At 53.3% G+C, this 26,391-nt stretch overlaps 1 protein-coding gene across 3 annotated transcripts in view; it reads right to left on the bottom strand.

Annotated features, from left to right (window-relative positions):
• Nucleotides 1-26,391, bottom strand: part of CPNE2 (copine 2) — a 55,781-nt gene that overhangs the window by 17,024 nt on the left and 12,366 nt on the right. For 2 of the 3 annotated variants that reach the window (XM_054454980.2, XM_054454979.2), the window contains exons 2-12: nt 20,271-20,485; nt 17,707-17,886; nt 15,631-15,705; nt 13,594-13,665; nt 11,866-11,949; nt 11,495-11,584; nt 9,834-9,932; nt 9,267-9,353; nt 7,512-7,571; nt 5,005-5,138; nt 3,040-3,094 (exon numbers count right to left, since the gene is read on the bottom strand). In XM_054454980.2, the coding sequence (XP_054310955.1) occupies nt 3,040-3,094; nt 5,005-5,138; nt 7,512-7,571; nt 9,267-9,353; nt 9,834-9,932; nt 11,495-11,584; nt 11,866-11,949; nt 13,594-13,665; nt 15,631-15,705; nt 17,707-17,886; nt 20,271-20,450 (1,116 nt within the window). In that variant the 5' untranslated portion in view covers nt 20,451-20,485. The remainder of the gene's footprint in view (nt 1-3,039; nt 3,095-5,004; nt 5,139-7,511; nt 7,572-9,266; nt 9,354-9,833; nt 9,933-11,494; nt 11,585-11,865; nt 11,950-13,593; nt 13,666-15,630; nt 15,706-17,706; nt 17,887-20,270; nt 20,486-26,391) is intronic. The other variant, XM_054454981.2, reaches the window with a different exon arrangement.

The following is a 26,391-nucleotide window of genomic DNA, read 5'->3' as shown; positions in this document are numbered from 1 at the left end:
CATCTCTGAGCCACCAAACCACCCCTCCCCTGGTGCCCGTGGTTCTATGAGGAGCCCCCGCCTCTTGCCCCAGGACTACCCACAACCACCCCTCAGGGACCCCCCCTTCAATTCACCTCCATGCCTCTCCTGGCTCCTCCTTAGCCTTTAGATCTGCTTGACCTGCCCCTTCCCCTCCCTCACAGCCAAGTGACTTCCACGCTGGCTGACTGCCACACTGGCTGATGTCTCCATGCCCTTCTCCCCTCCCCATCTTGTCTCTGCCGTAATGGTCCCAGCCATGGTCAGTGAAACAGATGGTCTCTTCTCAGCCTTACCTCACCAGGCCCAGGGGCAGCCTCCAACCCCACTCCCTCCTCCCCGAGCCCCGACTGCTTGGCTTCCTCAACGATCAAAATGGGTTCATAACAGGGCCTACCTCATTGGCTTTGATGAGAATTAGTTGAAACTGGTAAAGCAGGCAGAGTGGTATCTAGAACATTCCAAGGGCCCAATAAATGCTGCTACTTATGGGTTTGCTTTCTGCCCCTCCCTCCTTCACTTCCTCCCCGCTCTGCCCCCCGGCTCAGTCTCCGCTTCATCTGCCTGGCTCTCTCATGCAGCTGTTTCTTTTTTTATTTTATTTAATTAATTAATTTTTTAGAGACAGAGTCTCACTCTGTCACCCAGGCTGAAGTGCAGTGCACTCACAGCTCACTAGGCTCCGGGGATCTTCCTGCCTCAGCCTCCCGAGTAGCTGGGATTACAGACTCCTGCCACCACACCCAGCTAATTTTTGTATTTTTAGTAGAGACAGGGTTTCACCATGTTGGCCAGGCTGGTCTCAAACTCCTCACCTTGTGATCCGCCCTCCTCAGCCTCCCAAAGTGCTAAGATTATAAGCGTGAGCCACTGCACCCAGCCAACTTTTAAATTTTGTAAAGCTAGGGTCTCACTGTGTTGCCCAGACTGGTCTTGAACTCCTGGCTCAAGCAATCCTCCTGCCTTGGCCTCCCAAAGCATGAAATTACAGGTGTGAGCCACTGCACCTCGCCTCATGTGGCTGTTTCTCACTCCACCTGTCTCCCTAGCAATCTCATCCTCCCAGAGGTGGCACCATGGGTCCTGGCCCAGGTGGCCAGGTCTCTCTCTGTCTCCCCAGAGCCCAAACCCATTGACCCATCATCCACTTATCTTTTTTTTTTTTTTTTTTTTTTTTTTTTTGTGACAGGGTCTCACTCTGTTGCCCAGGCTAGAGTGCAGTGGCGCGATCTCAGCTCACTGCAACCACTGCCTCCCAAGTTCAAGTGATTCTCCTGCTTCAGCCTCCCAAGTAGCTGGGATTACAGGCATGTGCCACCACACTGGGCTAGTTTTTGTATTTTTAGTAGAGACAGGGTTTCGCCACGCTGGCCAGGAAGATCTCAAACTCTCTGACCTCAAATGATCCGTCTGCCTCAGCGTCCCAAAGTGCTGGGATTATAGGTGTGAGCCACTGTGCCCAGCCATCATCCACCTTTCTCCTGGGACTCCCACCTTACCATCTCCCCTGCTGAGCCTAGCACCCACCCTGTTCCTCATCTCAGTAAGCAGCACCACCCCCGCCTCAGTGCCCAGTTGGAAATCTTGGTGACCTCTTCGGCCCACACTCACTTGGTCACACAGATAGTCCTGGCCTCTGCCCTGAGTCTCCTTGCCTTTGCCCCTTCTCTCCACCCTCCACTCTGCCCACTCTCGCCCTAGCCACGCCCCACTCAGCAACCAGGAGAGGCCTTTAGAAATGCCAATCTGCTGATGAGCCCCTATGTGGTCCCTGCAGGGGTCCCCGTGGCCCTTCACACAGGCTGTTCTCTGCCCTGAAGGCTCCCCCTGCCCCACTGCCACCCCTAGTCACTCTGCTACTTCCCTTTCCCCTCTTGGCTTAGAGCTTGCCCCCTCCAGGAAGCCTGATGGCCCCAAGCTGGGTTGGGTTACCTCCTCGGCTCCCCGCAGGCCTACGGTGCCCCCGCCTTAGCACCGATGACACTGCCTGTCTTTAGTGTTGCCACATAGAATACAGGATGCCCAGTATGACTCAGAAACAGAAAACAAAAAACTGCATGTTCTCCCTTATAAGACGGAGCTAAACAATGGATGCACACAGAACAGGACACACAGAGGGGAATAACAGACACTGAGGACTCCACACAGCGGGAGGGTGGAGGGGTGACGGATGAAATGCCACCTACTGGGTACAATGTACATTATTTGGGTGATGAATACACTAAAAGTCCATATTTCACACAATACATCCTCGTAATACAACTATACTTGTACCCCTAGATCCATACAAAACCTTGAATTTCAGATAAACAATGGATGATTTAAGTATAAGTATGTCCCATGCAATATTCAGGACATACTTATACTTTAAAAATTGTTTATCTGCACTGGGCACAGTGGCTCAGGCCTGTAATCCCAGCACTTTGGGAGGCTGAGGCCGGTGGATCACCTGAGGTCAGGAGTTTGAGACCAGCCTGGTCAACATGGTAAAACTCTACTAAAAATATAAAAGTTAGCTTGGGGGTGGTGGTGGGCACCTGTAATCCCAGCTACTCGGGAGGCTGAGGCAGGAGAATTGTTTGAACCTGGGAGGCAGAGGTTGCTGTGAGTGGAGATTGTGCCACTGCACTCCAGCCTGGGCAACAGAGCAAGACTCTGTCTCTAAATAAATAAATAAATAAATAAATAAAAATAAATAAATACATAAAAATAAACATTGTTTATCTGAAATTCAAACTTAACTGGGTGTCTTGTGTTTTGATTTGCGACATCTGGCAATCCTATCTGTCTTCCCCACGCCACATGGGTCTCATGAGCAGAGAACATAACGTGCTGCCCCGTCACAGCCTCGGTGCCTGCCCAAGGATCAGGCTTGAGAAATGAGTGTGGCCTGGGGTGAACACAGGGAAGGCAGGGCAACAGGGCCCCAGCCCAAGACCTTTCCAGAGCTGATCCCAGAGAGGCCATACACACAAACCCCATCTCGACCAAAAGGAAACTAACTCCAGTTTCACTCACCTTCCAGTCTGGGGGTAACTGGGCCCCGAATCCTAGAGCTGGAAACATCTTATCACTAATCAGAGAGAGAAGAGAAACACACTGTAAGACACCTGAGGACACCATCCGACCCTCTGCCCAGGGCTGGGCCCACTCTGCCTCTTACACTTCCAAGGACAGAAAGGAGGAGCTCACCACCTGTAGAAAAAGCTGTTAGGATCATCTACCTAATGAGCCCAACCCACCTCCGGGGACCTGGTGAACATGTGGCCTGACCACATCTATACCTGTGGCAGACACAACAATGGTACTTCTAACCAATGGGCCTGGGCGCAGCTTCTAGATCCTTCTCAAACTGAGACTTCGGCCAGCCATTAAACCAAGGTCAAGATGGAAGCAGAATGAATGTACCGGCTGTCTCTCAGCCTCCTGCTCATAGCTGGGGAAAACTCTATTAATATGAGAACCCTTCTGTGGCATTCAAGGTCCTGTGTCATCCAGCCCCAGAGCCTAGTCTTATCTCCTTCCACCCGCACCCCTTCACACCCCACTCCCCTAGCCCTGGCCACTAGCCACTTGCTATTCCCCAAACCCATAGGGTACCTTCACATCCAACTTCAATGCTGTTGTGCTCCCATCTGTAACATCTCTCCCTAATCTGTTTCCCCTAGCAAACTCCTACTCATCCTCTAAGGCCCAATCAAAATGGCCCCTTCTCTCTGTAGATTTCCCTGATACCCTACAATGCCTCTCTTTTTGTGCTCCCATAGCTCCTGCTTCACATGTAAACTGGTCTCTCAGAACTCCAACGATTTCTTCCTTATCTTCCTCTTTAAGTGAGAATTCCCTGAGGACAGGGACCACATTTCATTTGTATATGCACTCAACAGACATCTACTAAGGATCCCTCTGGCTGCTGTGGAGGGGACACACAGCTGGGGGCCAGGGCAGAAGCAGGGAGACTGATGAGGAAGCTAATGAAATGATCTGGGCAGGAAGTGATGGTGGCTCAACCAGATATCCAGAGCTCACTGGGGCCATGCTAAGTCTTAATGCCCATTAGACAGCTCAGTGATGGGCTGAACAGGCAGCTGGACACCTAGGACTCCACCCAACCATGCTGATGACGACTTCCACCTCCCTTGCTCTGCAGGTTGTACCTCTCTTAATGTGGCCTGGGATCACAGCCATCCTTCAGGCCCTGGGCTCCCTGGGAGTCAGATGCTGGTCCCTGGCTGCCCCTCTCTAGGAGCCCAAGTCCACACAGGGCTCCTGAGCCTGCTGTCATTCCTGCCAAATTTCTGGCACCTGCTTCTTCCTCCCCTGTTCCCAGTGTGTCAGCCTCCTGGTCATTCCATCCTCTGACCTGGAGCTCCCAATCAGCACCATCTGTGACAGTGATGTCATATCCTGTTGGTGGCCACACCTGCCACACTTTCACACAGCTTCCCTTCACTGACTTTCCATGGTACCCACCCCGACCCAAAGGTCCCCAGGAAGCAAGGTCATGGGAGGAGGGTCCGTGCATACTAGCTGCTCCTCAGAAGTTCCCAATAGAAGCGAGACCATTAGGGAACTAGGTGCCAGGCCCAGGAACCAGAATGGCTGGCCTCCAGTCCCATGATCTGCGGGACCTGGAACAAATTTTCCACTCCCACCCAGGCCTCCCATTCCCCAGCTCTAAAAGGAGAGGATGCAGCAATAATGAACGAGTTTCATCTTCCATCATGATTCATTTTCTTACTGGCTACTTGGTGTACTGTGTCGAAAACGATCCCAGTTTGAGTCTGGGCTTGGCAGGTTAGAGTTCAGCAATTGATTAGCAATGTCTGCCAAGGGTATGGGAATGGGTAATAACTGCACCTATGCCATTTGCTGTCCATTCCTAGATTTGATGATCTCTGGGTCCCTTCTAGTTTTGATACACTGAGCTTCCCAGGTTGGATGGAACCCTAGCTGACCTTCAGAGCCCCTCTCCAACCTTACCTGTCATAGTCCTGAATGATCTGCCCAACAGCCCAGATGGCCGACAGATATTCGTTGGTGCCCATAGGGTTGATATAGTGCAAAGAGGAAGGGTCGAGGGGATTCCCGTTGGAGGCTGTAAAGTCTATTCCAACCTGCAGAGTGGAGAAAAAGGCCACCCAGTGGGGCCAGAGGCCCTAGCACCCTGTCCCACTCCCAGGGAATAGGAGAGGTAGATGGGACATGGGAAGCCCACTCATCTCCCAGCCCTCCCCACAATAAGATGGTCTGAAACCTAGAAACTGTCTGATTGTATCACTCCTCTGCTCTAATGCCATCTGTGGCTCTCTATTGCCTAAGCATAAAGTCCACTGCCTAGATGCGATGACATAAGAGACTAACATACAGTCCCAGATTCCTTTTTCTCCTTACTATCCCTACCCACACATTCATCTGTTCCCACATGCAGGCATTTATTCATCAGCTTCACTCTGCATGCAGAGCCAGGCTATCATTTCTCCCCGTCTAACTTTGCTCCATCTTCCAGGCCCAACTCAGATGCCACTGCTCCACTGCAACCTTCTCAGATAACCTCACCCCCAACCCAAGCCATCTCCCCATTATCCCTCAGACCACCAAGGGGCCTGGGACCTGGGGTTGCCTGGTAGAGCAGTGCCCGTCTCCCCGATCAGCTGGGAGCTCACCACAGCACGTACTCTGGAGGAGCCTGGCCCAGGGCTGGGAATAGCAGACAAGGCAGGTGCTTAACAGGGACTCGGGGCTGATGGGCAGCCAGGGACTGGGACTCTACCTGCTCTCTCAGCCCCAGAGAATCCCAGCCCAATCCCTGGGGAAAGGGCACAGATGGGTAGGCAAGAACAACCCCTGCCCAGCAGGGGAGGGTTAGAAGAAGGACCCCAGGGAAGATTTGGCTACATGGGAACTCAGTTGCTGTGGGGTAGGAGAGAAGGGGTCACCCATCCAAATCCTCATATGGCTAGAGGGTCACTCCCCCAGGTCAGGGGCAGCATGTCTTAGTCCTTGAGGGACCCCTGCAGGGACATAGCCTAGAGCCTGGCACAAAGGAGGCAGTCAGTGTGAGTTCGCTGAATGAACAAACCCATGCAGGAGGAACAGGAGGGCCTGGCCTCTCTGCAGGGGAGGGGGCAGTGGTGGGCAGCAGGGTCAGAGGTCAGCAAGGCCAATCCTCGGACTCCATGGAATCCTGCCATGCCCTCCATTTCCCATTAGGATCTAGGGGTGGTGATGGGGAATGGTGAGACAACATGGGGAGGTGGGCAGAGCGTGGCACCCCAGCAGCTTCCTCCCTTCTGGGCCTGAGGCTCCCTTAGGGTGAGGAAGCAAAGCCAGGATGAATGGAACAGAGTCTGTGGGGCAAAGACTCCAGGCCACAGGCCAAGTGGCAGTTCATTCTTCCAACGAGAAATGATGGAGCACCTGCTACGTGCCAGGTACTGTGTGATATGCTGGGGTTGGAGTGGAAGAAAAATAAAGAAATTGCCCACACTTAAAGCGCTCACATTCCAGTGGGTGTGACAATCAGGGAGAAGCGACAAATGCATATGAATCTCGGGGCGGCAAGTGCCCAGAAAATAGGAAAATAGTGAGGGCCAGGCCCAGTGGCTCATGCCTGAAATCCTAGCACTTTGAGAGGCCAAGGTGGGCAGATCGCTTGAGCCCAGGAGTTTGAGACCAGCCTGGGCAACATAGCAAAACCCCATCTCTACAAAAAATGCAAAAATTAGCTGGGCATGATGGTATGCACCTGTAATCCCAGCTACTCAGGAAGCTGAGGTGGGAGGATCAACTAAGAGCTGAAGGTGGAGGCTGCAGTGATCTGAGATCGCGCCACTACATTCTAGACCAAGTGACAGAATGAGACGCTGTCTCAAAAAAAAAAAAAAAGAAAAAGAAAAGAAATAAAATAGGAAGATATGACAGAGGAGCAGCAAGGCATTGAGGGAGGGAGGGCTCCCTGGAAGGTGACCTCCGTTACCTCCTCAGGCCTGAAAAATGGCAGGTAGGCAGCCATGCAAAGGTTCTGGGGAAGTGTTTCAGGCAGAGGGAACAACAAATGCAGAAGGAAGAGCAAATGCAAAGTTCTAAGATGAAGCAGAGCTTGGCGTGTTGGGCAAACAGAGGAACAGTGTGGTTAGAGCCCAGTGAGCAAGGAGGAAGGAGACTGCAGATGAAGGAGGCAGGGAACACTGAAGGCCTTGTGGCCAGTGAGGAGGAATTTGTTTTCTTCCACCCGCAGGAGTGTAGCCACCAGACTGAGAGCTGTGCAGCTGTGCTCTGACCTGTAGTTAAGCCCTAACTCAGGCACATCCAGCAGGACCAGGCAGCCCACTTATGCCCTCCTCACTAGGCTGGACACACTCCTTGCCCCAGGGAAGTCCTTCCTGAAGTCTACCCTAAGTCCCTCTGGCTGCACCAGTGGCCCAAGTCTTCAGGGAGGACCCTCACTGGGATGCGGGTGCAGAGGGAGCCAGGAGGGAAAGCCTTACGGTGAACATGAGCTGGCAGCCTCCCAGGATGTAGTCTAGGAAGGTGTAGTCTCGGTTTATCTGGAAGAAAGTGGATGAGTCAGTGGGTCCCCTTGACTTGGTCACGCTCCCCATGGGGGAGTTGTTGCTCTATGTCCTGCAGCCTTAGTAAGGACAAGGAGGTCAAAAAAAGCTGATGGCCTGATCTAATTACAACAAAACCCAAATATCTCTATAACAAAGCCTTCAGTGCAATGGCTCCCAATAGGTGGGGGACTCACAGAGACCCCCATACCCCACAGATACACAGACACATGCTGGTTCCAGGCAGGGTGCCAGGGCCCAGTGTCAGTCAGCTGACACAGAGTGTCTCAATTTGTCACTGTCAAGTACTTACCTTCTCCTGGCCCTTATTAATCTACCTTTTTAACAAAGAGAAAGAGCAGGCCTCCAGCTCAAGGCCTTCCTCTAGAAGTTGATCAAGTCATTAAAAGACTGTATTTGTTTTGATGGTCTTTGTCTCTTTTTGGCAAAGAAGCCAGACCTTTTAATTTTGGCAGAGTTCTAATAATCTCTTTCTAAATAAATGTATTTAAGTTAAAAAAAAAAAAAAGAAAGAAAGAAAGAAAGAAAGAAAGAAAGAAACAGGCCAGGTATAATGGCTCATCCCTGTAATCCCAGCAGTTTGGGAGGCCGAGGCAGGCAAATCACTTGAGGTCAGGAGTTCAAGACCAGCCTGGTCGACAGTGAAACCCCGTCTCCACTAAAAATACAAAAATTAGCCAGGCGTGGTGGCATGCACCTGTAATCCCAGCTATTCGGGAGGCTGAGGCAGGAGAATCCCTTGAACCTGGAAGGTGGAGGTTGCAGTGAGCCAAGATCACACCACTGTACTCCAGCCTCAGCAACAGAGCGAGACTCTGTCTCAAAAACAAAAACAAAAAACAGTGATACAGGGAAGAAAGACTGATTCAAAAAAATAAGTAAGGCAGGTGCCAGAAAAGTGAAAAGTGATGTGAAAAATGGAAATTTCAGAAACAAGGACCATCCATCACAAGGCTGCAACCTGACGTCTTGACCTTTAACAGAGTGCTTTTTTGGCACGACACCACTGAATGTTCGTGTAAACCCTAGCCAGACGAGGCTCCAAATAAGGTTGGGGTCTGGGATCCACCCGCTGGTGAAGATAAGCGGCCAGACTCCTGAGCTGTCAGGCCCTGAGCCCAGGTCTCTTGCTGTCCTGCCCCAGGCTGCCTTCCTTAACGTTCTGCCAGATCCAGCAGTTATTTGCCTACCAGGTCTCTTGGCCCCCGCCCACAGCCTGGCCACTGCTGACATGAACTTCATTGCCTTTCTGGGCCTCAGTGGCCCCGGCTGTACCATGGGAGTCACAGTGACACTGATGCCAGAGAGGACAGGGTGTCCCCACCCAATGTCCTCTGCCCCTTGCATGCCCACCGTGGGTGGCAGCAGCTTGCAATGACAATTCTCCCACCAGGACAGGCCCTGGAAGATCAGCTCATGCCTTCCTTGGCCCCCACACAGGAATGTGAGAGAAGAGTAACCCTGGACATGCTCTGCCTCATTAATATCTCCATTCCACAGATGAGGAGACTGAGGCCTGGTGAGGTGAAGCTCAGAAGGCCATAGGGCCAGGATGTGGCAGAGCAGGGATTTGAACACAGGCCTCGCTGGCTCCAGATCCAATGCTCTGTCTATCCCTTCTGTGTGGCCTGAAACCTGGCCCCTGGCTTGTGCTTGCCCACACCGGCTCACCTTGCAGGATCGCAGGATGATGATGCCCGAGTTTTTATAGTTCTTCTTCTTCCTCTGCTTCTTGGGGTTGATGCACTCGAACTCCAGCTGGGCAACGCAGAAGAAAGACACTCACCTCGGGGCTTCTTTGGGGACAGATTCTCCTCCTTGGCCCTAGCATCCCTTCCACAGGCTTGACAATGGGGGCAGCATGCTTCCTCCAGGGAGCCTCCCGGGATGTCCACACCCAAAAATGGTAGCAGGATCAGCATCTGTCTCCCTGCTCCCTAGATAACACACCCCCAAACTGTCCAGCTGAGGGCCCAACATCACGGGATGACTTAAATGGATAGCTCCTGACTGCTCACTATGTGCTGGGCACTTCACCTGCATCATCTCATTCAATCCCCACCCAAATCCTCTGCCCCCATTGACAGATGGAGAAACTGAGTCTTAGACTGAATGCCTTGCTCAAGGTCATGCAGCCAGAAGTGGGATCTGAGCCCCAGGCTGCCTGACCCAAGACCCGGTGCCCCTTCCCCCAGCCCTGCTGAGGTCTTGGGGTTACAGTACACGTGCCCATCTCACCGGGACGCTGTCTCGAGCCTCACACATCTGTGACACTGACGTCTGGAACTCGCCAATGAAGTCATGGCCCCCGTCATTATCATAGTCGTAGCACATGACCTGGGGTGGGTTCAGCACAGTCACCCCAGAGCTGTCCCCCAAGAGGTGCTCTCCAGCCCCTCTCAACTCCCCAAGCAAACCCTATGTCTTCTGTTTGGGTAGTGCCTCCCCTCAGCATCTGCCTAGCTGGCCTGGGTAGCTCCTGAACTGCCTCCTACAGGAAGACTTCCGTGATTGCTGGAAAAAGGAGAAAGTGTGTCTGCCCCACTGATGGAGGCTGTACCCTACAGTGCAGGCAACTCCACTCCTTATACACCTGGCAAATGGCTCCCCCTCCATCTCGGGTTGTGACCCACCCAGCTTATGGCCTGGGGCCCTCTCTAGACATATTTTTTTTCTGAGATGGGCACAGAAATCACAGCTTTATATGCTGTCTGAGCTGCCATGGCCCCCTAGGAGGAAGGCAGGGATTATTGTGCCCATCCCACTGATGGGTAAACTGAGGCCCTGAAAGAGAAGTACCTGCCAAAAGTCTCACAGCGGCAGTAGCAGACCCAGTACTAGAACCTAAGATTCCTGGTATCCTACTTGGGAATCTCTGTACTGACCTAGCTGTCTCCCCAGTCCCATCTGCTCTCAGACCGAGCCCCTGGGGACCAAGAGCTTTTATTTTTTATTTATTTGATTTTATTTTAGATTTTTTTTTTTTTTGAGATGGAGTCTCGCCCTGTTGCCCAGGCTGGAGTGCAGTGGCGCGATCTCGGCTCACTGCAAGCTCCGCCTCCCGGGTTCATGCCATTTTCCTGCCTCAGCCTCCCGAGCAGCTGGGACTACAGGTGCCTGCCACCATGCCCGGCTAATTTTTTGTATTTTTAGTAGAGACGGGGTTTCACCGTGTTAGCCAGGGTGGTCTCAATCTCCTGACATCGTGATCCACCCACCTCGGCCTCCCAAAGTGCTGGATTACAGGTGTGAGCCACCGCGCCCGGCCTATAACTTTTTTTTTTTGAGACAGAATCTTGCTCTGTCACCCATGCTGGAGTGCAGTGGCTCAATCTGGGCTCTGCAACCTCCACCTCCCACGTTCAAGTGATTCTCCTGTCTCAGGCTCCTGAGTAGCTGGGACTACAGGCGTGCACTGCCATACTCGGCTAATTTTTGTATTTTTAGTAGAGATGGGGTTTTCCCATGTTGGCCAGGCTGGTCTTGAACTCCTGACCTCCAGTGATCCACCTGCCTCAGCCTCCCAAAGTGCTGGGATTACAGGCATGAGACACTGCACTCGGCCAGAGGACTGAGAGCTTTTAGAGAGACTGGTAATCACCGTCCTCATCATGCCAAATTTGATCATTTCCAAGGTGTTCCCCTAGCTAGCAGCTCCACAGCCCTCTGGGGAGGGGAAGAGAGTTTTAGAGAGGGGCTCAAAGGTGGGGGCCCTGCCCGGGTACTTCAGGGCATCAGATAGATCCAGGATGAGGACCCAGTCTCCAGTCCTCCCTCCTCCAAAGATGGGGGTTCGTTCCATTTGTATGAGAAAGAGCTTTCTACAAGGCATCCCCAGGAACCTCAGGTAGACTGGGAGGCTGGCAAGGTGGGGAGCAGGGTCCCCAGAGCCCCCTCACCTGGATGGGCTTCTCCATGTCCCCATCACACAGGGACACCAAGGGCACTGTGAATGGCTTCCACACAGGGTCCAGTGTGTACTTGATCACCTGTGGGACAGAGAGGGATGCAGTGAGCTCAGGCCCTGGGCAGCAGTGCTCTGGGGTTGGGTCAGCCCAATGGGGACAGGGTGACAAAATGGAGACCCACAGCCATACTTCCAGAGATGGAAGCAAGCGTCCCTGTGGCCGGGAGGAAGAATGTCCCTCAGGTGCCACTGTGGGTTTTCCTGCACACTGCGCGGCTGTGACTGCACCACCCTTTTCAGAGCTGTGGAGGGGCTGGACTGCAGGCCCACTGCTTAGAGATCCCTGGGCCCCCACGTACCCACCTCAGTCCTGTGGACCAGCATCCACTTGCCATCGTCTCCTGGCTTATAAAACTCCAGAAAGGGGTCTGACTTCCCAAAGAGGTCCTGGGAGAAGCGGGAGGATGCGGGTGAGAGAGGCACAGCCCTGCTAGGTTCAGGCAGATAGGGGCGTGGCCCCACTGCCTCCCCAGCCGGGTGTCAGGATAGGAGCTGTGGGCAGAGCCAGCCTGGCCCCCTCCCCTCAGCCTCTGCAAGGCTCAGCAAGAGGCCCAGGGCAGCTGCAGCCCCCTGGGATCAACCAGGTCCCCCAGCAGAAACCCCCCATCCTGAGGCTGTCAGAGCTTGTGCTCAGAGACCCTCCAAGACTCAGAGCCTGTGTGAGTGAGAACTCCGGCATTTTAGATGGGCCAGGACTTCAAGAGGGCGACTATTCCCAAGGTAGGGTGAGGCTCCCAGGAGGGTGTCATTTAAGTTTATTTTATTGGGAATGTGAAAAACTGAAACTATCCTGCACATGACATAAGGAATATCATGGCCTTTAAAACATCATTTAAGGTTTAAAAAGTGCCACTTTTTGTATGTGACTCTATCTATCTGTCTGTCTGTCTGTCTGTCTATCCATCCATCCATCCATCCATCCATCCATCCATCCATCCATCTATGGGGTCTCACTATATTGCCCAGGCTGGTCTCAAATTCCTGGCCTCAAGTGATCCTCCTGCTTCAGCTTCCCAAGTAGCTGGGATTGCAGGTGTGAGCCGCTGCACGTGGCAAGTGTTACTTTAAAGAGGTTATATTCAAGTTAGGGAGACAGAAAATAAGTAAAGAAAGTATGGGCCAGGCATGGTGGCTCACGCCTGTAATCCCAGCACTTTGGGAGGCCGAGGTAGGCAGATCACAAGGTCAGGAGATCGAGACCATCCTGGCTAACATAGTGAAACCCTGTCTCTACTAAAAGTACAAAAAAAAAAAAAAAAAATATTAGCCAGGCGTGGTGGCAGGCGCCCGTAGTCCCAGCTACTCAGGAGGCTGAGGCAGGAGAATGGCGTGAGCCCAGCAAGCGGAGCTTGCAGTGAGCTGAGATCACGCCACTGCACTCCAGCCTGGGCGACAGAGCAGGACTCTGTCTCAAAAGAAAAAAAAAAAAGAAAGAAAGTATGCTAGACAGTAATAAGTGTTAAGGAGACAAGCAGGAGGGGGTGGGAAATTGAAGACCAATTTCAGGGAAGGCCTCGTTGAGGAGGTGATGTGGGAGCAAAGGCTTGATGGAAGTGAGAGGGTGCCATGAGAAAATTCAAGGAAGAGAGCCGTCCCAGGCAGAGGGAACAGCAAGTGCAAAGCTCCTGAGGGAGAAGAGTGCCTCGTTTAATTCACGGACAAGGGGCTAGATTTGGCTGAAGCAGAGTGAAGTGCGGGGAGGAGGGGTGAGGTCAGAGAGTCGGGGCACTGGGGACACATCAGGCAGGGCCCCATTGGGTAAGGACCTTGGAATGTACTTACACTAAGTGAGATGGGGATGCCCCGATGAGCAGGTTTCCAGCTGTGTTTTGAATACCCCTAAGGGATGGAACACTCACTACCTCAGAGGTGAAGGAGTCCTAATCTGGAGTGGCCAGGAGGGCCCTGTGCTGGACCAGTCCTTAGAATGTGATGGAGGTGGTGGCCCGAGGCCCCGGAGTGAGGCCACACAGCCCTGGGGCTGGTGGGGGCTATTGTTCCCGATGGGAGCCCCTCCTCTGCCCGCCTTACCTTCTTGTCCAGCCTCCTGCCCGCCAGGCTTAGTGTGATGACGCGGTTGTCGGACAGCTCCTGGGCAGCGATCTGTAAGACCAGGGACATGAGGGGCTCCTCAGACTCCCCCAGCCTCCTGCCAGGCAGGATGGCACAGGGTGCCCCAGGAGCAATCCTCCAGGACTAGGAGGGGGAAGGGAGGGGCAGTGCCAGGTGACCTTGGACAAATCTCTTGTCTTCCCCACACCTCAGTTTCTATCTTCCGGAAAATGCGGGAAATAACCCATCTGGAGATGAGGAGTCAGGAAGTGGATCTACGCAAATCCGCAGGGCCCATGGTGGGCAGAGATGAAGCAGGGACCAGACACCGGGGGTGGTCTTGAGTCCCAGGGAGGAGGTTCTGGCCTAGAGAGCAGCATGACGGGCCTCCTTCTGCCCCTGCTGCAGCCACAGAGAGCACAGCTTCCTCAGAACACCAAGGTGTCAGCATCACAGCCACCTCATTGTGCAGCTAGGAAAACTGAGTCCCAGGGGAGAAACTGAGTCCCATCAGTTCACGCTGGTCATCTGTCCTCCATGCATTCCCCATCAGCTATGGTCCCCTGACCCCAGCCCAGCCAGTGATGGCTTGGCTGGGCGACTTCGAGACTGCTGAGGCCCTCTCTAGGCCTCTCTCCCTCCCCTGCTGCCCACAGCAACACAAGTGGGCTGGGGCCTCTCGCTGGGGCCTCCTCTCCTCTCCTGCCTCTAGGATGGCCTCACCCAGTGCAAGGCATCCGGCCCTCTGGACCCACAGAGGCCAGCCACATTGCCCGTTCTCCCCTGCCGTCCTCCCACTGGGACTTGCTCAACAACCCTATAGGGTAGGTCCTATTATCACCCCCATTTCCCAGCGGAGGGGATGGAGGCCTAGAGTGGAACTGCCAGAAATGCTGGGGGTGATGGCATACCCAGCTGAGTGGGGTCTGTCTGAGATGGCTTCTAGGTGGAAGCTGCCTTGTGAAGGCATTCATTCATTCATTCATTCATTCATTCATTCAGAGATGAGGTTTCACTCTCTTGCCCAGGCTGGAGGGCAGTAGCATGATCATAACTCACTGCAGCCTCAAACTCCTGGCCTTAAGGGATTCTCCTGCTTTAGCCTTCCAAGTAGTAGTACTATAGGTGCAAGCCATGCACCTGGCCTGTAAAGGCATTTAAATGGGGCAGTTAGGAACCAAGAGGTGGGGGGAGGTTGTTTGGGGGGAGGTTGTTTGGGAGGTGGCGATCCATGGGGCAGGAACAGAGTAAGAGCCTGAGGTATGTTCAGGATATGCTAAGAATTCAGTTTGCTTTGAACGCAGGGCATTTAAGTGAAGGAGATTAAAAAAACACCAAGGCAGGAGAGCCAGGCAGGGTCTGAGGGGTCCTTCACAGCCTTGAACAGAAGGGTTGGTCAGGCAGTGGGGAGCCATGTGAGGTTCCAGGACAGGGGAGTAACACACGGGAACACACAAAGGCATGGCTTCTCCCTCCAGCCTGGTCGGCTCCCCAGGCATCACGTGGGCTCAGAAGCCAGCCAGACAACCAGGGGATGATCTCGCCAGCTCAGCTGCCCGAGGGAACTTCCTCTCTGGGCCTCAGGGGTGGCCCTGGCTTCTGGTAGTCTTTGAGGACCAAGGAGCTCATCCCGGCGAAGGACCTGCGCATCGCCGGGGGAATTACTGCGCATCGCGGGAGTCGTTGCGCATTGCAGGAATCATTGCGCGTTGCAGCCACAAGCAGGGCACTGATGGGCAAGGCACTTCTGAACGACCCCCAGGGGAGGGCAGACAGGGGCCAGTGCAGGGAGGGGGCTGCTGGCAGGGCTCTGGAGGCCTCCCCAGCTTGTCAGCCCCCAGTGCATCATTTGTGGAGCCAGCAGCCGGTTGCTAAGAGACCTGTTGCTAAGTTGTAAGTTGGGCCTTTTTACTCCAAACAAAGCTGGTGATTATCTGTCAGGGAAGCGGCCCATTGATGGGGGAGGGTGTGGGATGGGGGTGGAGGGGGTGCGGAGAGCCGGGAGGGGACTGGTACCGTAATCAAGCCCTTCCCCGCAGGCTTGTCATTCAGCAGCAGCAGAGGCCTAGTGATCTTCTTGCTGGAGACGATCTAGGGGAGAGAGGAGAAAGGGCGCTCAGTGAGGAAGTGGGGGAAGCCCGGGGAGGAAAAATCCTCCACCCGCACTGCTTGTTAGGGCTGCACCCCTCCCTGGCTGGCTGGTGACCTGCCTGAGCGTCACCATCACCCTGGGAGGTAGACAGCAGCCAATCTGGGCAGTGAGGAGCCTGAGGCCCAGAGAGGGTAAGAGACCTGCCTGAGGTCTCCTGCTGCAGTTGGACTCCCACTGCTTGGTTTGCCCCTAGGAAAATGCATTTTGGGGACAACTGTGGGAGGTTAACCCCCTAACTCCCTCCTCCAGAGGCATTCCACAGACCCCACCTGCCTCAGGATATGATCTCTGATGGACAGAGTCAAGCTCTGATTCTATGTATTTTCCTTTCGAGACAGGTCTCGATCACGGCTCACTGCAGCCTCAACCTCCTGGGCTCAAGCGATCCTCCCACCTCAGCCTCCTGGGTAGCTGGGACTGCAGGCATGCACCACCACACCTGGTTTTTTTTTTTTTTTTTTTTTTTTTGGTAGAGACAAGGGCTTGTTATGTTGCCCAGGCTGGTCTCAAACTCCAGGCTCAAGCGATCTTCCCGCCTTGGCCTCCCAAAGTGCTGGGATTACAGGCATGAGCTATAGAGCCCGGCCAATTCTTTCTATGTATTTTTATTGGTTTGAATAGGTAATACACTCACGTAGGGTGCAATAATCAAAACAACATAGAGAGGAAAAGTGGGCCACATTGAAAAGTCACCCTCCCACCTGTGTCTGCCTACTGCACTCAGAGGCCAGCATGGTTCGTGCTTCCTGGGTGCAGTGCGAGCGTCGTCCTGTGCAGTGGGGAGCACACATCAGTATGATCTACTCCTGCTCCTGCGGGGCTAGTTCTTCTCCCCAGATCCATGCACCTGCTCTGTGCCCTGGGGACTGTGCCACCTGGCTCTTTTGCCCTCTGGCTTTCAGAGGTTCAGCCAGTTGGGGGGATGGGCAGGAGATGGGAGAGCAGGTGGCGTGAGAGGTGGGGGCCCCCGTTTGATGGGAGCTCCTTCATTACTCTGTCTTCTGCCTCGGTTGCAGTCTAGAGGCCCCCCTCTATGGGCCACAGGTCTCACCAGGCCCTGGCAATGCCACTTCCTCACCCTGCCTTCCTTCCAAGTGAAGGTGGTCAGCTTTCCTCTGGGGCCAAGCCCTGACTGGTTTCCCCATCCCTTGTCAGTTCCCTGCCCTGTCCGCAAGCCCTTAAGCTCTCTTCTCAGTTACACCACAGGGTAGGGACCCTGACTACTGTACCCTGCTTCTTACGCAAAAAGTAGACATCACAACCACGGCAGTCCCTTGCTTTCTGCATGGTCACCATCTCCTGGAAGGCCCCAGGCATTTCAGTCTCCACTAGGACCCCTCAAAGCATTTTCCATTTCATTCCCTCATCAACCGTGTAGGCTGGGCAGAGCAGTCATCATAATCCCCAAGGAAAATGTGGGGAAACTGAGGCCCAGAGGGGGGAATGGGAGCTTATCCAAGGGCATACAGCCATAAGGAATGATTGAGACTTGTGTCAGGGTCGCCTAGCCCCGCTTGCTCCCGGCCTCCAGGAGCTTACCAAGGACTGAGGTGGATGGGGAAGTGTGGCCCAGAGAGGGAAAGGAAGTTTCTCAAGGTCACACAGTGAGTCTGCCACAAAGCAGGACTACTGTGGGTGTCTTGGTTGCTGGTCAGATGCTCCTACCCCAGGAGGTCAAGACCACACCTGATTACATCTAACAATCAGAATCCCTGGCCACCTGGGGCCCCAGATCCTGAGAGGCATTCTGTTTGGCTGCCCCTCCAGATGGGAACTCTTCAGCCCAGCCTCGAACCCGCCAAGCCTGTTCCCCACTCTGCATCTGTACTTTGGGACCCACCCAGGAAGATGGGGCTAGGGAAAGATAGCACGAGAAGAGACTTTCTGAGGGGTTGCCCAGTCTTTGGGCCCCGGCTCCCATCCAGGAGGGCCCAGCTCACCGTGCCCAGGCTGCAGGAGAACTGGCCCAGGAAGTCATGCTCGTCCAGCCGCATACTGGACTTGTCCTGGTCAAAGAGCGCGAACTTGAGCTTCTGTACCTCCTCGAAGTGGTAGTCAAGCACAAACTTCTTGGAGAAGGCAGGGTTGAGGTTGTTGATCGCGGTTTCTGTCCTGTCGTACTAGCAGAGGGGCAGGAAAATGGAAGTCAGAGTCAAGGCAGCTGGTCCAAGACCTCGCAGGCTGCTGGAAATCATTCTGCTAACTTGTACAATGCCTGCTCTGTGCCAGGCACTTGTGGTCATCGTCAGTGACTCACTATCCCCAGCTCACAGACAAGGACGCTGAAGCACAGAGAGGTTAAGTGACTTCCCCAAGGCTGGACAGCTTGTGGAGCAGGGCCGAGATTCGAAACTGAGGCCCGACTCTACTACCCACACTCTTAATTCTTCGGCCCTGGCTCCCTACCCAGGTGCCAGGGTAAGAGCTCGGGCCCTGTCCCTGCCTGGGTAAGAGATGGAGGACAAGGCACTTTCCCCGTCTGGGCCTCCGTTTCCATCTCTGTAAAGGGAAAGGATTTGACTACTTGTGGTTTTCACTTTTTATTCTGGGAAAATCCTTTTTCAAACCACATTTTACATGGAAACTGAGAGAAGAAACAGAAAGAAGGGAGGATTATTGGGGGAAGGTGGGGTCAGGGACTCCCCACGGGAGCACGGGGAGATGTTTGTATCTTGTATAGAATCCTGACACTGTGCAGCCCTACACCCCACCTACCGTGGATACCAAAGCCTGGCTGAGGACAGGGCCTTGTATTGTGGGTCAGTGGTGGCACTGGGACAGGAAACCCGCCTCCTGGCCTCTGGATGCTGAGGCCCCAAACCGCGGAGTCTGGGTGACAGTCTATTTTGGGGCCCAGGCTGTGTTGACTTTTCCTCCCACCAATTCCATTTCCAAGGGCTGGAGCAGCAGGGACGGAGGAGGTCTTGGCCCTGGGCTATTTTTAGCCAGGGTGGCTGGCCTGGGTGGGGGCAGAGGTTGTCAGGGAGGGTGGGGGGGTGTGCCATGAGTCAGGGGGATACCACTCCCTGGGCGCACTCAGGGGTTCTAGAGACCTGGTGGAAGGGAACTGTGCCCCCAGACATGCCTCTCACAGGCCTGGGGCTCCCCCAGGAGTCCTCAGCTGGCCCCATGTCCCACCTCCCACTTCCAGTTGTACCATCAACACGCTGGGTGACACAAAAAAGTCCCTACCCACTCTGGGGCCCCTGTTTCCCCCTCTGTAAAGTGGGTCAACAATCCCACACTGTTTTCTTGGCATCACAAGAAGGAGCCAACATTCATGGGAACTCTTTGTAAACCACAGTAGGTTCAGGTGAACCCCCACCGTGGCCTAGTTAAATATCCATTAAAAAATACACACATATTTTGGGAAATATACATGCATATAAAGCCATCTGGAAGGCTGGATGCCAAACTGTTAACAGTGGTTCTCTATGACAGGTGGGTTCCTAACAATTTTGATTTTCTCCTTTAGGTTTATCTGGATTCTCTACATTTACTCCAATAGTTTCCTTTTGCAAAAGCAAAGCAAGTTTTAAAACCTGAAGGTCTAAACAGCTTAGGTTTCTCAACATCCTTCCTCAAGCTGCAACTCTTTCCAACCTTCAAGCCAAAGTCTTCCAGCTCAGAAGTCCTTGCCTGGGGCACCATTAATATCCCCAGATCTGGGGCCTTCCAAGGGAGTCAGCAGAAAAAAATATATAATAATTTCACAGATGAGGAGTCAGGTTCAGAAAGGGACAGCCACTTGCTTAAGGCCACACAGCAGGGAGTAGCATCACTGGGCCTTGGACCAGCTCCCAAAGCCTGAGCTCACTGTTTCTCTGTTTCTTACTGACCATGTGTTCATTTAGAAATAATACAGAAAGGTTATTTAAAAGCGGAAGCAAACATTTCATAAAACTATAAAATTTTAACTATATATAACAATTTATAACAAGATGGGGCATGGTGGTTCATGCCTGTAATCCCAGCACTTTGGGAAGCTGAGGCAGGTGGATTGCTTGAGGTCAGGAGTTCAGGACCAGCCTCGCCAACATGGCGAAACCCCATGTCTCTACTAAAAATACAAAAATTAGCTGGGCGTGGTGGTGCACACCTGTAGCCCTAGCTACTCAGGAGGCTGAGGCAGGAGAATTGCTTGAGCCTGGGAGGCAGAGGTTGCAGTGAGCTGAGATCTCACCACTGCACTCCAGCCTGGGGGACAGAGAGATTCTGTCTCAAAAAAAAAAAAAAAAGATATCAAATAATCAGTATAAATTATATAATTATAAATATAAATCTATGGATTTTAACTGTAATAATTTAAACACAAAGTAATATTTTAAATATATTTAAAATACAATTTCATTTTAAGAGTAACAATTTACCAAGTAATCCCCTGCCACCAGCCCACACTCCAACTACTTCTATCAGAGTTTCTGGATCCCAGTCCTGGGAGACTCCCCCTCCCCAGCAGCCTAGCCACCCCCTTACCCACCGCAGACACACGGAAGAGCCTCACCTCGATCCATCTGCCATTGTTCTCTGTAAAGAGGACACAGAAGGGGTCGGACTTGGAGGTAACATCCCGGTCCAGTAGGCTCTGGCCACTCACTGACAGCTCCACCTTGCACACGCAATACTGGGGGCCCATGGGGGCTGCCCCCGCTGCTGGGGCACCCCCACTGGGTATGTGGGCCATGGGAGCCGGTGGCGGTGGCAGGAGTTCCTGGCAGTCTAGGGGAACAGGAGTGAGCGTCAGAGAGTGGACAGACACCTGCAATGCTGCCCCACCATAGGGAGGCATTACCGCCTGGCCTTTAAGAGGTGAGTGGAGAGATGGAAGGCAAATTGAGGCGGGTTGTCAAATAACATGGGCAAAGGTTTGGAGAAAGAAGAATGCAAGGAAATGCATGAAAAGGGAGTCTCAGCTGAGCGCAGTGGCTCATGCCTATCATCTCAGCACTTGGGGAGGTCAAGTGCCTGGAAGCCCGGAGTTCAAGACCAGCCTGGCAACAAGGAGGATCCTGTCTCTGCAAAAAATATTAAAAAATCAGCCAGACATGGTGGTGCGTGCCTGTGGTCCCAGCTACTTGGGAGGCTGAGGCAGGAGGATTGCTTGAGGCCAGTAGTTCAAGGTTGCAGTGAGTCGTGATTGCGTGTCACTGCGCTCCAGCCTAGGCGACAGAATGATACCATCTCAAAAAAAAACAACAACAAAAAGAAAGAAAAAAGAGTCTCTGTCTCCGGTAGGTGTGTTAAATTTGTCTTTGAAGTTTTTCTCTGCTGTGGTCAGTCTTCACCTGTAAGGATGCACAGCTCCTTGTGTGCTGCCCAGTCACATGAGCAACAAATCACAGTGGACATGGGTGTCTCAGACACTAATCGTGCCAGGAAAACCTGGGCTTCTCCTGAGCAACTAGCATGTTGGCATCTTGTGGCCACAGTGGAGATGACAACTGCTCAGGCTTCTCTCCTTCCTACTTTGGCCACTAGGAAGCTCGCTTCTGGTAAACGTCAGAGGCATTTAAACCAGAGCAACTCCATCTTGAATAGGAGCTGGGTAAAATAAGGCTGAAAGCTACTGGGCTGCATTCCCAGATGGTTAAGGCATCTGGGTCACGGGATGACATAGGAGGTCAGCACAAGATACAGGTCATAAAGACCTTGCTGATAAAACAGGCTGCAGTAAAGAAGCCGCCCAAAACCAAGACAGCCATGAGAGTGACCTCTGGTCGTCCTCGCTGCCACACTTCCACCAGCGCCATGACAGTTTACAAATGCCATGGCAGCATCAGGAAGTTCCCCTATATGGTCTAAAAAGGGGAGGCATGAATAATCTGCCACTTGTTTAGTATATCATGAAGAAATAACCATAAACATGGGCAACCAGCAGCCCTTGGGGCCGCTCTGTCTAGGAGTAGCCATTCTTTTATTCCTTTACTTTCTTTTTTTTTTGAGATGGAGTCTGGCTCTGTCACCCAGGCTGAAGTGCAGTGGCATGATGTCAGCTCACTGCAACCTCCGCCTCCTGGGTTCAAGCAATTCTTCTACCTCAGCCTCCCGAGTAGCTCAGACTACAGGCACCCACGACCACGCAAGGGTAATTTTTGTATTTTTAGTAGAGAAGAGGTTCACCACTTTGACCAGGCTGGTCTCAAACTCCCGACCTCAGGTGATCCACCCACCTGGGTCTCCCAAAAGTGCTGGGATTACAGGCATGAGCCACCGCGCCCGGCTATTCCTTTACTTTCTTAATAAACTTGCTTTCACTTTATGGACTTGTCCTGAATTCCTTCTTGCACAAGAGCCAAGAACCCTCTCTTGGGGTCTGGATCAGGACCCCTTTCCTGTAACAGTAACATTAAAAATTCACCCTTGTTCATTGTCTATCACCTTCACCCTGTATCTCTAGCTTATACACAATGACTGGTGCACAGGAAGCATCCAGTATATACTTGCTGAATGAAAAAAGGATGAGTGTATAAATGAATGAATGGACAAACCCTCCATATGCCTCAGATCCTGCCAGCATTGGTCCTTATCGTCAACACACAATTTACCCTTTCACTCATATACAATTTCTCAAAATTCTGTGCCCTGGGCCTCCAGTATCCACCTCCAGTCAAGGTTAATTACTGACATGTGATCAGTCGAAGGAGTTCTGTTTTCCTTTGAGTGTAAGGTGTTAGTGAGACTGGAGCAATCCATCTCAAGGGGTGGAGGGGGACCTAGGTCACACCCATCACAGGCCCAGCAGACAAGTCCTCTGGCTTTCTCTGCCTCAGTTTCCCATCTGCCCACGAGACATCAGGACACAGCCCTTTGAGCCTCCTATGGTCAGGTCTCACTTCCACTAGCACGTGTGCATTTAACACTGGCTCCGTCATCCCAGTGGTTGAACCTAGCCCCTAAACACTTACCCAACAATGGCCAGGTTCCAACTCCCTGACTAATAATTTGTCCTCCTGCGGCTAAGTGGTTTACTGACCCTGCACTTCTCCAGTGGAGGGAGGCAAGTGGGGTGGTGGGTGGGCCCCCTCTGGGAACACAAATCCAAGTCACTGTGCTTGTGAGCACTAACTAAGCATGTCACCTGCACAATGTCGCTAATTTTCATTCAGTCTTATGAGGCAAGTATAGTAATATCACCCTTATTTTCCAGAGGAGGAAACTGAGGCTTTCATTCACTCTAGAGGGTGTACTGAGCATCTATTAGGTCCCAAGAACTGTCCCAGTGCTGGGAATGCTACAATAAGAAGACTGCTCTCGGCCGGGCTTTGTGGCTCATGCCTGTAATCCCAGCACTTTGGGAGGCCCAGGCAGGTGGATCACTTGAGGTCAGGAGTTCAAGACCAGCCTGGCCAACATGGTGAAACCCCATCCCTACTAAAAGTACAAAAATTAGCCAGCATGGTGGCGTGCACCTGTAGTCCCAGCTACTCGGGAGGTTGAGGCAGGAGAATCGCTTGAACCCAGGAGGTGGAGGTTGCTGTGAGCTGAGATCGCACCACTGCACTCCAGCCTGGGCAACAGAGCAAGACACTGTCTCAAAAAAAAAAAAAAAAAAAGATTGCTCTGTCTTAGCTGCTGCAGGGCTCACAGTCCAGTCTGGCAGGAACACAATGAGGGAGCAGGGAGAGTGGCCAGGACCTGCAGGAGCTGTGGGCTCTGATAGGGTGTCTGAGTTTCATTCTGAGAGCAATGGGAAGTCTTAGAAGCAGAGAACTGACATGATCTGATTTGTGTTTTTAAAATCTTTCTCGGCCCCTTGTGGGGAGAAGGGGTTGTCAAGCTAAGGAGAGGTAGCAGAGAGACCAGTGAGGAGGCAGCTGCTGTCCTCCAGGCAGGAAGGATCAAGCCACCGTCACTATGCTGGGTCCACTCCTCCTCTCTTTCACCCAGGCCATGGCGCACTCTGGAGCGCCAGCCTCTTGCTGGGCAGATGCAGTCCCCTGCAAGCCCCGGTCTACAGGAGGCCAGGGTGAGAGTGGGGCTGGCAGCGGAGACCTCCCAGCTTCCCCTCCAAATCCAGTGCTCCCCGGACATGCCTGGCAGGGGAAAAATCTGGACAACGATGAAGCTGGTCCTCAGCCCCCTCCCTCCCAGCCTTTGTTCCTAGAACCTTGTTATAATCACACGAGCTCAGAGCATCAGGACAGCACTACAATTTGCCTGCAGGATTTATTCTTGTCGTGTAAAAATCAGTTTCCACTGGAGGAGCTGGAGAACTGCGTTCACTCTTACTGTGTGCAGCTGGGCAGCTGTGCCAAGTGGGGGTGGGGTGGGGAAGGGGGCAGACAGGGATGTCCAAAACCTTGCTGTGTGGCTGAGAGCGCCTGCCCATGCCTGCAGGACAACTGCCCCCATTTTAGAGATGAGGAAACTGAGGCCCAGAGAGTAAAAGTCCCTTGCTTGAGGTTACAGGGCCAGGAAAAGGGAGAGACAGGGTGTGAATCAGTTCTCCCAGGCCAATGCTTGGCCTTTTGCCAGGGTGGGGAGATTGCTGAACATTGTGGGACCTAGGCAGGGACAGCCAGGACATCAGCCAGGCCAGGGGAGCCTGAGGCTAAGCGGGCAGGTTGTGATCAGGGCTAGGGAAGCCAAGGACATTCTCCTGTTTGAACACACACCCAGGATGGGCCCCAGAGTATCCAAGTTCACCAGTTCCTCTGGGTCACCCAGTCCACACCCCTGCATCTCCCACCATTGCTGGCGAGGTGGATTCTAGCTCACCTACCCCCTCCTCACTTCACAAGCCCCCTCTGTGACATGTTAGATGCCACCTGGGCCACCATCTCCTGCTGCCAAATCAGACACTTCTGCTCTCATCCTGAGGGTGTCAGGTACACACGCCCAGATTCACGTGCTTCCTTGTCCATTTACACACGTGTGGTCACATATACACACACACACACACACACACACATACACATACGCACCCAGACTGACAAATACAATGACAGATGCTCATATGAACACTTTGGGGTCACCTCCTTCTGTCCCCATCACTACCCTACCCCCATCCCCCTGCCTCATCCAAGCCCCATTATCTTGCCTTGGTTATTATACCAGCCTCTTGCCTTTCCCTCCCTCCAGCCTGACTGAGGGCGTGGGCAGGAGGGACAGGTCATGGGGGCAGGGGGCGGTGGCTGGGCCAGGAGCCCCCAGCTCACTGCAACTCCACCTGGATCGGCTCAGGCCCTGGCTAGAGCGAGCGATGGGTGGGTGGCAAGGGAACTCCTCCCCAAGCCAGGGGCAGGTCCTCCCATCTCCAACTCACCCTCTGGCTGGAAGCTTCTGGATCCCCGAAACGGGGAGCACATGATGTCTGGAGTTGGGGCAGGCGGGGGGAAGAGTGGGTCCCTCTGCGCCAGCCCAGCAGCAGCCAGGCGTACTGGACCCTGAGGCCTGACGCAATGGAAAAAGAAACTACAGCTTAGGCTGGGCTGGGGGCCTCCTCCCCTCCTACCCCAGCAGGAGGGCAGGCAGGCAAGGTGTCATTAAGGGAGGGCTGGGCCTGCCATGCGCATCTGGGCACGATGGAAACACCCCTGGGGCAGCCCCCACCCCATAGGTAATTTGAGGTTTCAGGCTGGGGGATGGGATGGGGAGCCAGGGCCTGCTTAAAGCATGGTCCTGACTCCTGGCACAGATGGGCACAGCCCTTCTGGGGTGACCAGACCCCCCAGGCAAGGAGCTTGGAGAGGGGTTTATGAAACTAGTGGTCCCTTTTACAGACGGGCCAACTGAGGCAAAGAGAGGACAGGGCTTGGGAATTCCCAGGCACTGATTCATTGGTTCATTCAACAAATACTCCCTGAGCACCCTGGGGCTATGCAGTTAGTGGTGGCTCACACCTGTAATCTCAGCACTTTGGGAGGCTGAGGTGGAAGAATGGCTTGGGCCCAGGAGTTTGGGGCTGCAGTGAGCTGTGATTGTGCCACTGCACTCCAACCTGGGCGACAGAGCAAAACCCTGTCTTAAAAGAAAAAAAAAAAAACGGACACATAGGGTTCAGCCCCCACAGGGTCCACTGACCCCAGCGAGGAGGCATCTTGCCCTTAGGCAGAAGGACAGGCTTGGACACTGGTGCTGAGCCACAGGCCTAGAACATCATGGTTTCAGCCAGAAAACCAGGGATTCATCATCCTTAATCTCCTTTTATCTTCACCTCCTATATGCCACCAGTGCTGCTGATTTCACCTTCGAGCTGCATTCAGCATCCGTCCTCTCCCCACTTCCACTATGCCAGCCCAGCCAGGCTCCCATCGTCTCATGCCCAGACACACCCTGACCCATAACAGGTCTCTCTGATGCAAGCTCAGCTGCACTCTCTTTTCCACACCAGAGCCAGAGGGAGTCTTTAAACCTAGAAGTCAGATGCCACCATGGCTCTACCTGAAAGTCTTCCTGTGACCTCCTCATCCAGGTCACACAAACCCCAAATCGTGCCCAGGATGACAGGACCCTGCCTGACCTGTCCCCACTTCCTGCCACCCTCCCCCTCGCTCGCTTCCTTTGTCCCAGCTGCACTGGCCTCCCTTTGCTGTCAGACTCTCTTCTGCCGCAGGGCCTTAGCACTTGCTGTTCCTTTTTCCAGGAATGCCTTTCTTCACAGGAAAGGTCTTACTTGTCAGCTT

Source organism: Pongo pygmaeus, chromosome 18 (assembly GCF_028885625.2).
Source record: "Pongo pygmaeus isolate AG05252 chromosome 18, NHGRI_mPonPyg2-v2.0_pri, whole genome shotgun sequence".
NCBI classification, from domain to species: Eukaryota; Metazoa; Chordata; class Mammalia; order Primates; family Hominidae; genus Pongo; species Pongo pygmaeus.
This window is presented reverse-complemented; position numbering and strand designations above follow the sequence as displayed.